General features: G+C 58.7%; 1 protein-coding gene across 2 annotated transcripts; it reads left to right on the top strand.

Annotated features, from left to right (window-relative positions):
• The first annotated feature begins 1,174 nt into the window (after positions 1 to 1,174).
• Meak7 (MTOR associated protein, eak-7 homolog) lies at positions 1,175 to 15,061 on the top strand. Of its 2 annotated transcripts, XM_027933076.3 has the most exons (9): positions 1,175 to 1,302; positions 5,304 to 5,480; positions 7,040 to 7,270; positions 7,644 to 7,788; positions 9,932 to 10,107; positions 10,222 to 10,360; positions 13,435 to 13,553; positions 14,063 to 14,242; positions 14,674 to 15,061. In XM_027933076.3, exons 2-9 carry the CDS (start codon positions 5,328 to 5,330, stop codon positions 14,788 to 14,790), a joined length of 1,260 nt encoding a protein of 419 aa, XP_027788877.2. In that variant the 5' UTR covers positions 1,175 to 1,302; positions 5,304 to 5,327; the 3' UTR covers positions 14,791 to 15,061. The 2 variants fall into 2 exon arrangements, with proteins under 2 accessions (XP_027788877.2, XP_027788876.3); XM_027933075.3 differs by having other exon boundaries at positions 9,932 to 10,360.
• Positions 15,062 to 16,763: the final 1,702 nt, after the last annotated feature.

Genomic DNA, 16,763 nt, shown 5'->3' with positions numbered 1-16,763 from the left:
GGCAAGGAGGCCATTACCAAGGCCCAGCCTGAACCACCAGGTCCTTGGGAAGTGAGCAGACCAGGCCATATCTTAGAGGTAAAGCAGATTTAGTAATCAAATTGGGAGAGGAGGAGGCACCCTCCAGGTCTCTTGTTGGGCCATGGGAGGTGGTTGGAAGTAAACAGGAGATGCAGTCTAGGGACTGCTAGGCTGACCGGGCTTGCTAGGCTGAGTGTGAGATGCCTACAGTGGACCTATGGGGTCAGAGTCCAGGTGAGCAAACCTGCTGGTTAGTGCTCAACACAGAGGTAGGGGGGGAAAGGGTGCTATCTCAGGAGGATGCAGCGGGTGGAAAGAGGGGAAGGAAGAAGCAGGAGGAGTTGAAGCCAGCAGGACTGGGAGAAGATGGGAGCAAGGAATGAGAACCCCGGAAGCCCAGGAAAGGGGAGCTGAGGAGGCAGGAACGCCCAGAGGCCATGCTGCATGCCAGGGCTCAGTGCCCCTTGGAGTCAGTGACAGGGTCCCCAAGACAGGCTTTCAGTAGGCTTAAGAAATGGGCAAAGGGGAAGAAATGGAGGCTATGTGTCAAAACATTTTGGAATGAAGGGGTAGTGAAGCTGAAGAAGGGCACACACAGGTCAGGGAGTGTTTACCAAACTGTGCCACCGGGAGGAACTGGACAGATCCTGTCCTGCCCTCTGGACAGTGAGGCCACATCAGTGAAGACTGTGAACACCTTCCTGGCTACTCACCAAGCTGGGATGATAGATAAAACCAATTGAAAAGGTGGAAGGAGGCCCGGGGACGGCTCTAGGTCGGGAAGGAGCCTCCCTCAGGACCAGCAGGGTGGGGTGTGGAGGACAGGGGACTCTGTCTTCGGAGGCTAGCAGAGCAAGGTCCTCAGCTGGGTCCCCTTTTGGGTCTCTCTCCTCCCGGGAATGTGCTCAGCCTCGCTCCCTCGCCCAGCTCCTCCGCTCCGCCCCGCCCCGCCCAGGGCCTCTCCTCCCCAGCAGCCCCGCGGGCCGGGCACTGCCTCTCCTTGCTAGCCAGTTCCCAGTGACCGCCCGCAGCCGCTCCTTCCTGCGGACCCGGTCCACGGAGCCCGGCCCCGCCCACACCGCGCCCCGCCCACTCCCCTGAGACGCCTCGCCATTGGCTGACTTCGTCCCTGGGCTCCGCCTTCAGATCCTGCTTCCTGGATTGGGGCACTGGACCGCCTGTCCGCGCCGTTGCCAGGGAACAAGGCAGGGGAGACTCCCCCGAGCAAACCCCTGCTACCGGACCCACTACACCCACCGGAAGGCAGGCGGGGTCCTTCAGGTCGGTGAGCTGAGCGGGAGCGCGGGCCGGGCTCTACTGGGGTGCAGATGCGTGCGGAGCGTGTCCCCAGTGGGCCTGAGCCCTGCCGCTCCCTGAGTGCCCGGGCCTGTCCAGGCCCCTGGAGGGTGCCCGGGGACAGCTCAGAGGGAGGGAGGGCCTCCCGTGTGGTCCTCTGAGCACGGAAGCACACTGGCCTTCTGCCCTCTGTGCGATCAGATAAGAAGTCCCTAGAAGTGCCCTCCCCGTGGTCAAGGCCAGCGGTCCGGAAGGGAGAGCCACGAGAGAGAATGCTGGCATTGACACAGGAAGGAAGCGGAGCATCTGTGGAGGCAGCAGGAGTGGGGATATATGGAGGATGTGCGGGGATCTTCTTGGCCTGGAGCCGATAACTGAAATTATAGCTTAGGAGAGGAAAGCAAAGTGCCCCCAGGACACGGCCCTCTGAGCCCAGGGTAACGGGAGGGAAGCCAGCCTTGGGCCAGAGGAACGCCTTGCTTGGGCTCAGCTGCCCCTTGCAGAGGGGTGCTGGACTCTGGGCATAAACAGGACCTAAGGTGGGTGGGTTCTGTTGGAGTGGTTGGAGTGTGCCCAGAAAGGGGACAGGGAGAGCCGTGTTCATGGCTTTAAGGGTGATGGCTCCTCAGAGGTAGAGGGTTGGAGGTTGGCCGGCCAGGGTGGAGCCTCCTCATGATGACAGGACTGGTCCTGAGAAGCCTGGAAAGGAGTCCACAGAGCGTCCTGGGACACCAGCAGGAAGTGTGCCCAGAAAAGGCCCCGTCGTCTCTCTAGCGAGGCGTGGGATCCCGCTGCGGTTCCTTAGGGCAGGACTGCTTCCCTTGTTCCCAGACCAAGACCCAAGGAGCTGCCTCTGCTTGTCTCAGGCCCAGCTATTCCCGTCTTTGGCCTTCCCCGGTCCCTGGATTGCTTTATTCAATCCTTTGACCTTGTGTTAAATCATTCACTGATGGTTGTGAGAGCACGCCAAGCCAGGCTTCATTCAAGAGCCTGGCCATAGGTACAGGGACATGGCAGAGGGGGCAAGATGGGGGTCTTCTCCCATGGGCAAGTGGGAATTTACAGCCAAGGAACAGGTAGGGGTCAGTGGACAGAAAATGACCAGAGGCAACATCAGGAGGGAGGGGGATTCTGGCTAGCCTGACCTAACCAGGTTTTTGCAGAAGACAGGCCGGGGTGATGAGCTGTTACCCAGGGGTTGGTGGAGGATGAAGAACCTGGTTAATTAACAGGGATAATGGGCCATGAGGATAGGGTCCTCGTGAAAGGTGGATTTTTACATGGAAGAGCACAGATAGGAGCAGAGCCTGACTAAAATTTGGTCAAGCAAGCAATCTGTCACCTGTGGGCTGCTGGACTTTCTCCCATTTTGATTAAGGGTTGAAAAGAGCTTAGTGACTTGTCCCCTAGTCCTCATACGGAGTGTTGTGATTTGAACTCAGATCTTTGCCTATGCTGTAACGGCAGGGCCTGGAGTCCCATGCAGAGAGGGGCAGGGTGTGAACCAGCGTCCTTGGGGTGGGAGGGACACCATCCTGTTGGCCCCTGCTCACGTCCTTGAAGCCACAGCTTCTCACCTTCAGCCTGTGGGTTTTGGGGCCGGATGGCTCCCTGGTGTGAGGGCTGTCCTGTACGCTGTAGAATGGTCAGCAGCATCCTGGGCCTCCGCTCACCAAATGCCAGCAGGACTCTCTTCTCCCAGTTATGACAACCCAAATGTCTCCCATCGTTGTCACATGTCCCCTGGGAGAAGAAACCACCTCCAGTTGAGAGGCCGCAAGCTTCTTTCTCTTAAGAGGATTTGACATGGGTCAACGTGGCAGGACGGTGGCCGTCCCACATACCAAGGTGAACCTATGAAAGTCTGATGAGAAAGCTTGTCTGGGACTAAAGTTCGGGAGCTTGCATTTGGAAGGGGCATATCAGAAGCCTTCTTTTCCTCCCAGACACTGTTGGGAGATTTCTGTCCTGTTACGTTTGTGGTGAGAACATTCAAAATCCACTCTTCTGGATATTTTGAAACAAACGGTTGCTGCAATCATCCTGCTGTGGGAGGCCACCTTTTGGGTCAGCAACGTTATATCTGTTGGCCAACCTCCCTGTGCACACCCCTGACATTCAGTGGGTGTTTAAAAGTTGGTACGGTGCTCCCTCTCCTGGTTGAGCCCTGGATTTATTTATTTATTTGTTGTGTTATTTATTGGGGCTTGGATGTGGACGTTTGGCCTGCCCCCTGGCCTTTGGGGTCTCCTTGGCATGGCTGTGCCCTGGGGTGGGACTCCTCTGAAGCAGCCCCTTTGTCTCAGAGATGGGGCCAGCTTCCAGCCACTGGACACTGGGCCAGGCCGGATGTTTTCCTTCTTGGCTCTTCTGCTGTTGTGAAACCTGAGCAGAAGCATTTAGATCAGATGGCACGTGAGTGGCACCGCACACTGGGCTGGGCGACCTTCCCAGCCTGCCTTGGCAAGCCCCGCGAGTCCTACTCTGGGGAGGCACCCCCCCAGGCGTGCTCGTGCGGGTGTGTTAGCAGTGAAGCTGGTCAAGGCAGGCCCCCCGCGGACAGGCGACCTCAGTCAAAAGAGGACCATGGCAGGGACATGGAGGACTTGCGCTTTGCAGGGGACTGTGAAGTGGAGTGCCGTGTGGCAGTTCCTCCGAGTCAGGGTCACCTTGGGAGCCAGCAGCTCCAGGGCTCGGTGTCCACCTTGGGACTGTGAGAGATGGCTGGATCCGATGCGGGCTCACCACGGCCCACTCACAGTGGCCAAGAGAACATCAGGGCCCGGCTGTCCCTGCACGAGCGAGGACCTGTTCACATGGTGAAGTGCCAGTTGGCCATAGGAAGGGGTAAAGGGCAGACACCAGTCCTGGCTGGGTGGCAGGACAGCAGGGCGCTGGGTGAAAAGTGGGAGGTGGGGAAGCCCACGTGCTGGGACTTGCTGGGGGACCATCCAGAATGGGAGCCACAGGGGCAGAGCTGTGGTTGCCTGGGCTGGGAAGTGGCAGGAGCAGGGTGCCGCGGGGCTGATGGGCGTGCCTTGGCACCCACAGGTGGGGGCCCCCACAGGTGGGGGCTGACGGCATCGTCGATGGCCTAAGTGCCCCTGGATCGTTCTCCTTAACACGGTTGGCGTCGCGTTGTGGGGCTCTCACCTCAATAAAAGGAAAGAGACCCCTAGGCACCCACCTTTGGCCGTCACATCTTGATGGGGACACTCGTCATGCTCCCTGCCGCTGGGATGGCCTCCTCCTGGCCCAGCCTCCTGGGAGGTTGCTTCCTGCGGCACAGACCCCGCTTACCAAGTTGCCTGTGCTGGTGAAGGGTTTGTCACCTTGGCGGTCTCACCAATGCAGTTCCCAGGAAGCCGGGACAGGGGATAAATGTCACGGACTTCACCTTTCAAGAGGTGTTTTCCTCTCTAACTGTGCTCTTTTTTTTTTTTTTTTTAATATTTTTTAGCTATAGATGAAAGCAGACCTTTATCTTATTCATTTATTTTTATGTGATGCTGAGGATCCAACCCAGTGGCTCACATGTGCGAGGCGAGTGCTCTGCCACTGAGCCCCAGCCCAGCCCCCTCTAACTGCTCCTTTTATGGACCCCCCTGGCACCTGGCTTCTTCCAGGCCTGTGACAATGAACCAGGCCCCCGGGTCACCTGCCTTTGGGTGTCAGTATCTGCCCCTCTGTTTCTGCCCCCTGACACCTCAGATGAAAGAGGCCTGTTGGCTGGGACCTGAAGGGCCTGGCCACACAAGGCACCGTCCCTGCCCTTTGCTTTGCTGACCCAGTGCATTATCACAGCGATCCTCTGGGCACGGCTGGTGCCAACTATTAATGTCTACCACATGGAAGCCCCATTTCGAGGTCCAGTGCATTTTAGCTGCGTTTTCCAGCAGAATTGGCACTTATCGGCTGGACCCAGAGTCGTCACTGCCTCGATGATTACTTTGACCTTTCCCTAACTTGTCTCTGTCCTTCTGCAGAGAACCCGCTGGGTCCCAGGAGAGATGGGGAACAGCAGGAGCCGCGCGGAGCAGAAGTGTTACTCCCAGTTCCTTCCCGAGGAGCAGGCGGAGGTCGATGCGCTGTTTGACACTCTGTCGTTGGACAAGGACAGCTCTGAGGCCTTGCCCAGGTCCTTCTCACTGCAGGCGCTGAAGGCAAGGACGGCTGCTGGCACCCGTGCTGAGCTGGGCCCAGGGTCTGTGCACCCTGGTCCTGGGGCAGAGGGGAGCACTAAGGAGTGGACCCTCTGAAAAGCGGAGGGCTGCGTGGTGTCCCTTGTGGCTCCTCTGCCCTGCCTTGCGGAGCAGCCATTGGTCACATCTAAAGGGTCCCTCCTCTTTTGTTGAGGTCACTGTAGTCGTCTTTGTATGGAAGAAAGGAACTAGGAGTAGATGGGAACTTCCACAGAGTTTGGGGCGTTTCTAGCCTGAGCTGATGTGGGGCACGGGGAGCAAGGGGGGCCACTGCCTCCTGCCCTGGAGCCGAGTCTCCTGGCCGCCCTCCCCGACACAGGGTGGCAGCTGGGGACAGGGCTGCCTCAGTGCCTCGGGTGTACCTGTGCCCCTTACAGTGCTCCTGACGCTGTACTGAAGACTCACGTTCCAGGGTCTCCTTCAGGGAGGTAAAACTGGCCATTTCCGTAGGACCCTCAAGTGCTCAACCCGGGCAGGACACTGACCAAAGACTGCATTAGTGCGTCTCCCCGGAGGGGGGCAGTGTGGGTCTCATGGGCATCGGGCCCACCCACATTTTGCAGACGAGGAGGCTGGCCAGGGAGGCTTTGGCGGCTGCAGTTCATGGCGCAGCCCACGTGTGTGCCTGTGTGTCTCCTCCAGACCAGGAGCACCCAGTGGGCCTGGGCACATGCGGATGGAGCTGAGAGGACCAGGCAGGCCAGGACCTGACCGTAGTGGACGGCTGAGGTGGTGAGCCGTAAGAGCTGACCTGTAGACCTTGGCAACTGAGTGCCATGTCTGGGGAGGGCCTAGAGTGCCCTGCGACAGAACTCTGGAAGTGGACAGAAACAGGAGTCTCCTGAGAGCGCCCAGGAGAGCGGCAGGCGCTGACGCCGTGACAGACGGCTCGTGCTCCTGGGGCTGGTGGGAGCCCCGCACTCCGACCCTGCGCTGGACCCTGTGACTCTGTTCATGACTTGTGCTCTTTTCTGCTTGTTTGCCATCCCTGGTCAAATCACATTTGATGTTGAAGCCAAAAAGAAAAACAGTATTTGTACAATGACATCATTAAAGTGCTGATTGAGAACTCCAAAGTCTAGTGGAAGTGATTAGAAAGGCATCTTGAGCACAAGAGTTGGGCTAGTGCAGCGGACCCAGGCACTCGGAAACCCCTAGCGTGGAGGCCAGATTGGCCCTGCACAGACGTGCCTCGTAGGTGAATAAGCTCAGATGTGGCAGCACAAGGCTCTAACCAACATGATCTCCTAAGGGAGTGACAAGCAGGAGGAGTGATGGGCAGAAGCAGGAAAGACGTGGCCAACCGGGGACACTGGACAGTATGGCAGGCAGGGCAGGAGCAGAGTGGAGGAGTCTGGTGGCCAAGGCAGCCGCGCGCCGGGCCCTGTGAGGGTGGGCCCTGGGCAGGGGGGAGCCAGCTGCTGGGAGCATCAGGGTCCCAGCCCCCAGCTTACTGCCCTGGGACACTACCAAGTTGACCTTGTGCCCCTCCAGCCCTTTCTCCCACTTGTCCCCAGCAGAACCGCATTGGGGAGGCTCTTCCCCCAGAGATGGTCACCAGCCTGTATGACGGTATGCAGAGAGTCCACCCGACTGGGAGGGCTCAGGGGCCCAGCAAGGGCGTCTCTCAGGAGCAGTTCACGGTGTCGCTGTCCCACCTGCTGAAGGGCAGCTCTGAGGAGAGGAGTCTCATGATTCTGAAGATGATTTCTGCCAAGGAAGGTCCCGTGAAAGCCAGAGACCTCCAGAAGGTAGGGGACGCAGGCCCCTAAGTGGTCTTGGCCGTGGGCTTGGAACTAGGGTGGGGACTTGGCTGAGATTTCTGCTCCTGGGGAACCCTAGGCCATGTACCCTGTGTCCAGGGTCCGAACTGCTGGACAAAGGCTGGGGCAGGACTTGTAGGTCAGCCATGTGTGTCACCAGAAGGATGGGGACCTATTCGGTTGGGGACTTCCTATCAGCCCTGTGTGCCACTAGAAGGATGAGGACCTGTGTCAGTTGGTGACTGCCTCACATTGCGGTCCATCGTGTGGGGTGTTGGAGAGAACTGGCCGGCCCACAGTGGTGTGGTTGGGGTCTGGGTCGTGGTGGACAGTTGTTAAAGGTGGAATTGTGGGCTTGCAGTTCACAGAGGATCTGGTTGGCTCTGTGGAGCATGTGCTGGCCCACAGGCAGGAGCTGAAGGGCTGGACCCGGAAGAAGGCCCCCGGAACCCCCACCAGGGTGCAGGCACTGGCTGCTCACCTGCTGTCTGAGATGAAGCTTCCAGGCAAGTGCCCGGCCATCCTCAGCGACGCTGGCCTTGGTGGTAGACTGGGGGTCTCCAGGGCTGTGGCCTTGCAGGGTGGGTGAGCCCTTGGGTGTGTTCTGAGTGTCGTGGGATTTCTGTATCATTCTAGCGATGGCCCCACCTCTGTTGCTGATGTGAACAATGTTTCTCTTATTTTTTTTTTTGTGGATCTCCTCAAAGAACCAGATTTTGATTCTATTGATTTTTTTTTTTAAATCTGCTGTTTTTCTACTATTCCATATATTTTTGCCCTAGTCTTTTGTTCCCTTCTTTCTGTTTGCATTAGGTTTAGTTCGTCTTCTTTTCCTGATTTCTTAAGATACAGGTAGAGACGATTGATTTGAGATCTCTCTTCACTGTAGGCAGCGTCAGCATAGGCAGCTATGAATTTCCCTCTGAACACTGCTTTAGCTGCACCTGTGAGTTTTAGGTTTTGTTTTCCTTCATCTTAAGTGTTTTCTAATGTCCCTTACGATTTCTTCTTTGACTTATTGGCTATTTAGAAGTGTCATTCGATTTTAACATGCTGTGAATTCCTCAAATTGCCTTTGGCTACTGATTTTTAATTTTATTTCTTCATGGTTGGAGAACATACATTGTATGATTTACTGGGGGCATCTTTTCTGACCTAGAATATGATCTACTTGGGGCATTGTCCATCATACACTTGAGAAGCATGTATTCTGCTACCGTTGGGTGAGAAACAGTCTACATTTAGATTTACTTGGGATTTGAGATTTTAAAAAACTTCATGGTGAAGTCTCTCTGCAAAGTAGACTTACTTTATAAATATGTTATTCTTTTATTATAAAGCCAGGTTTTAAAATGCAGTTTAAAAATAAGTCATGTTTCAAATGTTTAGGAAGGTATTTGGAATGTGGAAAGATATACATATCAGTATCTTGTGGGTGAATTATTTGTTTTTTTTTTTTAAAGAGAGAGAGAGAGAATTTTTTAATATTTATTTTTTTAGTTTTCGTGGACACAGCATCTTTATTTTATTTTTCTGTGGTGCCGAGGATTGAACCCAGCGCCCCACGCATGCCAGGTGAACGCATTACCGCTTGAGCCACATCCCCAGCCCAATTATTTGTTATTTCAAAGTCAATAGTTTTAAAAAGAAGAATCATAAAAAGAGAAAACTTAAGTTGTCTTTTAACTAGAAAAAGTTAAATCAAACAATTAAAATTATCCTTAAGATTTCGGTAGTGAACAGGTAATGAGAAATGTATTTGAAAACTAGTTTGATTAGAAATGATAGGAATTTGCAGCCTCATACAAGTTGGGAAGAGGATGATTAAGTAGTTGGGTTTCTACATTTCCTGGTAAGTAAAATGGGCAGGAGTTAGAGGAAAACCATTATTTGAGTTTAGACCCCACGTTTCCCTGGGTTGGGAGTGATGATAGCTGTGAACGGAGGCTTCACACGCACTAGTGAGTTTAAAAACAAAGCTCCCTGGACCTGGCGGTGACCACACAGGGGTGTTCTGGTATCACGTCCATTGTGCCCACAGGGAAACCGAGGCTGCTTCAGGCCCAGGTGTGTCCTGTGACATCACCGTGTCACCTCACTCTGTAGGTGAGAGAGGGACAACAGCATTAGCTTTTCCCAGATCAACTAGAGGGTCCCCGTGAGTGACCAGCCACCACCCCACCCTGGACAGTTGACCCTTGGGGCTGAAGCCCTCACAGGTCCCAGCTGCTGAGGCACGGGGGACGCGGCCTCCTTGTAAGGGCCTGGCTGTGAGGTGGGCGGCTGAGGTGCAGCTTGGTGGGCAGCTCAGTGGGGAAGGAGAGGACAGGGGTCTCACTCAAATCGTTGAGACCACGCACTGAAGAAATAAAGCAGGCCCCTCGTGGAATTCCCAAATTTTATAGCAGCCACATTTAAATAGTGGGAAGGACATGTGGATTCCGACATGTGATCAACGTAAACAAGAAGCTGTGAGCTATTTTCCATACCAGGGTTTGAAGTTGGGTGCCTGGTGCTCGGGCTCATCTCCAGTCAGCTGAGCCGCCTCCCGTGTCCAGGGTCACGCTCGGTCCCCAGCTCCTGTTTCTGTGTGGCTTAGTCGCTGGAAGGTGCCGTGCTGGCCCAGTGACACCACTTTCCCCCTCCTAGATGGCAGCAGGCCGCTGGGGCCTCACTGGCTGGACCATGCCTGTGACCGAGCCACGGTCGAGGACTGGGTGTTCAGGGTCCCCCTCGTCGCCACGTTCCTGAGAGTGGTCATCCACCAAGGCTTCCCGGTCCTGTGTTCGTCCCTCGATCTGGCCACGCTGGTGCCCGAGTGCCAGGTGGGCCCCGGGCGGGAGTTTGACAGCGTCCTGGACGTCCTGGCGGTCCTCTACCTCAACTCCCACCTGGCGCGGGAGCAGCGGCACCACTGGCGCCTGCTCTTCTCCTCCCAGCTCCACGGGCAGAGCTTCTCGCAGCTGTGCGGGCACATCACGCACCGGGGGCCCTGCCTCATTCTCCTCGAGGACCAGGACGGACACGTGTTCGGTGGCTTTGCCTCCTGCCCCTGGGAGGTCAAGCCTCAGTTCCAAGGTGAGCCTGAGTGACCGCGCTCCCCGGGGCAGCCCAGCTGTGGGGGCGCCCGCCCGCTGCTGCTGCCCTGGAGGCTGTGGGCGGTGGGGAGCGGGGCGCTGGCAGGCCTTCTCCTGGCCTCTCCGGTGTCCTGGACACGAGGGCCTGACAAGCCAGGACACCTTTCTGGTGCGCAGACCTCCTCCGGTCCTGGCCATGGGGTAAAGTAAGCAGGGGCAGCCCCGGGCCAGCTTCCAGGAGAGGACACAGAGGCCCAGTGTCACCCACCCACCAGGTCTAGAGGTCGTGGGAGAGGTCGGGGTGCGGATGTCTGGGAGGGACCCACAGGTGACTCTTCTTTCAGAGGGACATTTTTGCTGCCTGGACCGACTGGCCGCCCTCCTGTCCCCTCCCCCCTTCTGTGGGCGCTGCCTCCTGGTCTTGTGACTTGGTGGAGGTTGAAGCTGCTCGCCCAGTGCCAGAGACTGGGGCAGACCTTCCCCTTCCCCGGGAGAACCTGCTGAGAGCATCCCCAGGGAGCTTCGTCAGAGGCCAGCGGCCGTGTCCCTGGGATCGGGGAGGGGGAGAACCAGTAGGTGAAGGGCTGGTGCCTCTGTCCCCCGGATCTGGTTGGTTTTAGAATCTGATTCATCTCTGAGTGCTAGTTCTGACACTGGTGGGCACTCTCCCCACATGGTGTCCACTCACGCGGCTGCCCTTGCACATGGACTTTTCTGGAAACAACAGCCTCCGTACCTCAACATCTGGGGTGGGGTGTCCTCCCACCGGTGACTGTGGCTCGGGGAGCCCAGCTGGGCTGCCTTGCTGTGGCTCAGGCTCTGCTTGAGGACACGAACAGGCCAAGAGTCGGGACCACAGATGACCACAGAGCCATGAGGACACCTTCAGGTCCACTGCTGGGCCTCAGTGGTCCACACAACGCTGACTTTGTCCCCCTGGTTCGGTGGGGCGTGAAGAGCCTCGTGCCCTTCAGGGTGGTACGTGGGGGAAATGCGGGAAGTTACACAGGCCAGGCATCACGTCAACCTCGTTCTGCCCTGGAACGCGGGACGAAGCTTCAGCCCAGGGCAGCCTAGGCCTGCGGTGGCCCGGCCCTGGGCTTTGGTCCCCTTCAGGGCAGTGTCCACCTGGGCACCTCCAGCTCTGAGAGGGGAGCGGCCGAACGGCACTTCTCTTTGGGATCATTCTGTGGTGCTCTTGGAAAGACTCCAGGCTTGGGTGACAGGCCTGGTCCCCGCTCTGGCCCTCGGGGAGGTGCTTGGGTCTCTGCGCCTCAGTTCCCAGAAGCCCGTGACGGTCATGTACTGACCGTGTTCACAGCTCGGCCGGGTGCTCGATGGTGAGAACCAGAAAGGAGCCCTCCTGTGGGGTCCACTCCAGCAGGCCGAGCGACCCTGGGGTCTTCCCCATGAGCTGGAGCCACTGTTTCCACGTGGCTTCCCCTGTCAGCAGCCCCAGCCTGACCAGGGGCGGTCCCTGCAGCTGTGGCCCACGCCGTGGCCCCGGCACCCCTCCTAGCAGGGCCCAGTAAGTGTCAGTCGAGGGACAGCTTCAGGACCACAAAGCAAAGTGACGCTGCTCTAAAGCCCGGTGCCCAGGAGGGGAGGCAGGAGCGGGGGGACCAGGCAGCTCCCAGTGCCCCAGGCCCTCTGCCTCCTGGCTGCTGAGGACAGGCGCCTACCAGGCCTCTGTGTGGTCCCAGGTGCCGATTCAGACTTTCCTTCCCCACCTGGACACCCACAGGTGCTCAGGGGGACTGACTGGTCCCTGGTGTGCCCCAGGCTCATCCCTGTGTGGGGTCCTTCCTCCATGAGTGGCTGTGGCCCCGCCACCTCTGTCCAGCACGTCCTTCCTGCCCTTGCTGGCTGTTGATGTGCTGCCTGAGGCCCTGACCTTGGCCACTGAGGCCCCCACCGTCTGTCTGATTGGCGGTCAGGGCATTATTTGCTGGCACTCGGCCTGCTCAAGAATGTCCTCATCCCATGGTCCCCTGGGCCTTGGATGCCCCCTTATGTCGTCCACGTGCTTCCTGTGACCCCCTTCCCGTCTTGTGGCACCCCTCCCTCCAAGCTGCTGAGCGCTTGTTCCCCCCAGGCCTGGGCGGTGGTTCTCATAGTCGCAGGCATTTCAGGGTCCGGTGTCCAGGTGCAGTCTCTGGGCCCAGCACCGGGACGTGGCAGGCAGCTCTGGGGTGGTCCCTTGACAGAGCTTCCTGTGGGCAAGGCAGGCTCTCATCCCGCCCCAGTGCTGAGTGCTGGTGGGGCAGGGGTCACTTCCAAGGTTTTGACCAGTGCTTCTTATTAATCTGGGGATTGAACCCAGGGTGCTTGCCACTGAGCCTCATCCCCAGCACTTTTTTATGTTTTACTTAGAGACAGGGTCTCACTGAGTTGCTTAGGGACTTGTTAAGTTGATGCCGCTGGGTCCCAACTTGTAATCCTCCTGCCTCAGCCTCCCGAGCCCCTGGGATTACAGGCCTGTGCCACCATGTCCGGCCAGCGCTTCTTTAAATGGCCCGTGTGCTCACACCTGTGCCGCCTCTTGCTGTCCCTCCCCTCCCCGAGGTCCTGCGCTGTGAGGGGCTCTGTCTGCAGCTTTCTTCTCTCCAGGATGGAGGTCTTTTAGGTGGGGACAGCCCCACGCCGTCACACACACTCCAGCAGGCTCCGCAGCGTCCTGGGGGCCACCTGCCCCTGCTCCTGAGGCAGGCGCCTCCCGACTCTGAGTCCTTGCCCGGCCTGAACCAACCCTGGCAAACAGCCGGCAGAGTTCCTCCCTGGGTCCCCCTGGCAGGAGCTAAAGGATGTCCCCAAAGCAGAAATCATGATCCTATTCGGTGCCAGTCTAGTCCCTGGACCCCAGCCCAGCCTGCTGGGTCCCTGGGCAGCCCCGAGTGCGAGGTCTGGACCCACCGTCTGGTCCGGAGAGGCCAAGCACTAGGGGTGTGCCAGTCTGGGGCCCTGGAGGGTGGCGGGAAGGTCTTCCCTGCGCTTCCTGAGCAGGAGCCATGTGTCTGCCGCTCTTGGTGCCCGGCACACACCGTGACCTGGTGCCCATTGCTCTGTGGCTTCCAGGGGACGAGCGGTGCTTCCTGTTCTCCGTCTCCCCCAGCATGGCCGTGTACCGGCACACGGGCTACAACGACCACTTCATGTACCTGAACTGCGGGCAGCAGACCATCCCGAACGGACTGGTGAGAGCTGCAGTGCGTGGGGTGGGGGTGGGGGGGTCCCTCCTGACACGCAGCGTCACCTCTGCCACCAGGCATGCGCATCTGTGCCTTTTGGTTCTCACGTGCACTGTGTCTGTCTGTCCTGTCTGGGGCCAGGGTCCCCTCAGGAAGGCTGTGGCCTCTGCTGGGCTTTCGGTGGTGGGTGCAAAGGGTGAATGTGGCCTTTTCTCCCGGCTCCTGTGGTGGCCCACGAGGGTGGCAGACCCGTCACGAGGCACCCTGCCCTCCTGTCCCTCGGCTGGCACACAGCCAGGCTGGCCGGTGGCTCATGAAGCAGCGTGTGGCTCCACACTGGGGTGGCCACGGTTCCTGGCTGTCCTTGCTTCAGTGTGGCAGCTGCAGGAAGCAGCAGAGCTGTCGGCCAGGGGTGGGCCCAGCCTGGGAGAAAGGCGGGCTGGCCTCCCGCTGCGCGCTGGGCCGTGCCTCGAGGGGGACCCCGAGTCGCTGACGCCCTGGGGCTTCCTCTGCAGGGCCTGGGAGGACAGCACGATTACTTCGGGCTTTGGGTAGATGCTGACTTCGGCAAGGGACACAGCAAGGCCAAGCCCACGTGCACCACGTACAACAGCCCGCAGCTGTCCTCCAAGGAGAACTTCCGCTTTGACAAGATGGAGGTGTGGGCGGTGGGAGACCCCCCAGAGTCGCAGCTGGTGAGTGGAGGGTCTCGAAGGTGGGGCTCCTCTGTTCCTCCCCACGGGGGTGGTTGGTCCTGCTTGGTTTCTGGGGACGCTGCAGGCGCACGGCACAGTTGGTTTGGGGGCCCTGTCCTGGAAAGCAGGGCCCTGCCCGAGGTGTGTCCCTTTGTCCTCCCTGCCCATCTGTGAGACCAGAAGGCCTGGGCTCCTTGGGGTTGCCTGGCTCTGCCTGGTTGGGCCCTGTGCACCCACGCAGCCCCTCATCACTCTGGAGACTGCAGCACCCTGGGCGGGGCCTCAGGGCCTCAGGGCTTCCGCAGCAATGGCGGAGCGTGGGTCCCTCTCTGGAGAGCCGACCCAGGGCCGGAAACCACTGCTCGGTTCCAGTTCTTGGGAGCTGCTCGCCTCTCTGCACATCATGAATTCCCTCTCCCCTTCTCCCCAAGGTCCAGGGCAAAAAGAGCATCCTCGACGTTGATCCTGAGGCCAGGGCCCTGCTGGAGATCACTGGGCAGACTCGCCACAGTGAAGGGCTCCGTGAGGCCCCTGAGGACGACGCCTAGGCGGCGGGGCTTCCAGAGCCTGGACACGGACATCCCTGGTGCAGCGCCTACGGCCCTCCCCGGGGTGTGTGTGAGCCTCGGACCTCCCCTCTCCTGCCGGGCAACTCCATGGAGCCCTGGACGGGCTTGACCAGAACACGCCGTGCCAAGAAGGTCCCTCTGCGGCCACAGATAAGATTTCTGGGAGATGACCTCCCAACCTGAGTGTCAAATTAGCAACTCAGTCTTAAAAGTTTGTTCATTTCTCATCAATGATATCCAAAGACACAGACATTTGGAACTCGGCTGGAATTCGCGGTTCTTGGGGATGTCTTGTCCTGCAGGAAGGAGTTCCCCCACTGGGGCCGCTTGGCCTCTGCTCAGGCCATCCCAGTTAGTGCCTTGATGGTCCATTTTGACTGGTAACAGATGGACGTTTGGGTGAGAATCTCGGTGCTTGGTGGGGACAGTGTCCTCGGGCAGGAGCGTGTTTGTGTACCGAGGCACAGCCAGCCGGGGGTGGGTGGGGCGCTGGAGGGGGGCGAGGGGGGCGCTGCAGCGCTGTGGTCCCCACTGTGTGCGTGTCAGGGTCTGCGTCTGCCTTTCTTGGCTCGTTTACAGACCTGAATCGTGAGCAGATGGGGGCTCACGGGCGTGAGGTAGCAGCTCTGTTGCCAACTCAAATGTGGGGGACGCCTGGGGGTCCTGAGCCTGGAGCTTGCTTGATAGATGCAAGCAGCCCACCCTGAAAGTCAGTGGCGAGTGACATCCAGGGCTGCTGGGGTCCGAGCCGCTAGCCACCATCACAGCCCTCAGAGTCACTCCTGGCCTGGGGGTTCTCCCCCGGGGAACGGTGGGGGGGAGATGCAGACTTGCCCTGAACCCCAGGGATTCCCAGATGCTGAGGGCCACCTGGGTGGGCTGCGCCTCCACGCACATCCGCCGCCTCTCCTCTGACGTCTGGGGAGTGGGTGCTGCTGAGGACCCTCCTCCTGCCAGGAGCCATGAGCTCCGAGTCTGACTGTCCCTTTTGTCTTGGGCAGAGCTGCTGCACTGTGGCCCTTGTCCCATACTTCCCTGGATTAGAAGCCATACTGACCCAGCTGCCTTGTTTTGGGGATTCCTGGTTTCCCCCAGAGGCCGGGCGGGCCTTCTGCCGAGCCCCACCCCGACCAGGCAGGGCCTCGTGGGTCCCCTCACAAAGCCGCTCGGTGCACAGAGGCTGCAGCGGGCCCAGGGACTTGCTCACTGTTGGTCCTCTTCCCAGGAAGCCAGCCCTCAGGGCTTGTGGGCATTACGTGGTCTTCCGGATAAGACAGCAGGTGCCCTCCCTACCGTGGATCCCAAGAGCTAGGTCCCCAGTGGTCCCCTCGTTTGGGATTTTTTAAAAAAAGTGCAATTAAATACCTCCCAGGTCACACGGATGTGCCTTGATTTCCTTTGTCGTTGGTGTCAGGGGGCTGCCACCCGTGCACCCGCTGGCTGCTTGACCTTGTGCTCTTCCTCCCCAGGTGACAGGTGGAGATACAGCCACTTCCAAGGCAGCACCCCTACACCAACAAGGGGGGCACTGGGAGTGTGGGGGCACGGCAGCCTCTGGGGTGGTGGGGGACAGCCTCCCGGGATGGTGCAGGGCAGCCTCTTTGCGCTCACACACCTTTGTCCCCATCTTCTCAGCACACCAATGGGTTGGGGTGTCAGCAGGGTGACAGGCCTAATCACACCTGGGTCTGAGAAACTCGTGATCTTGTTTTAACAGATAAGGAATGTTAGGGTTTGAGGTGTCCCCCAAAGCTCATGTGGGACAGTGTGGGAAGGCTGAGAGGTGACTGAGAGGTGGTGAGACCGTACCCCTCAGTGGGTCAGTCTCTTTGAGGGACTCATGGTTTGAGGATGAGTGGGTGGTAACCGGAGGCGGTGGGGCCTGGCGGGAGGGAGCAGGTCACGGGGCAGGTGCCTGGGGACTGCAGTACCCCGGCCTCCCTGCGCTGCGT

This window comes from Marmota flaviventris, chromosome 18, assembly GCF_047511675.1.
Source record: "Marmota flaviventris isolate mMarFla1 chromosome 18, mMarFla1.hap1, whole genome shotgun sequence".
NCBI classification, from domain to species: Eukaryota; Metazoa; Chordata; class Mammalia; order Rodentia; family Sciuridae; genus Marmota; species Marmota flaviventris.
The sequence above is the reverse complement of the archived record's forward strand: the minus strand, read 5'-3'. Positions and strand labels throughout refer to the sequence as shown.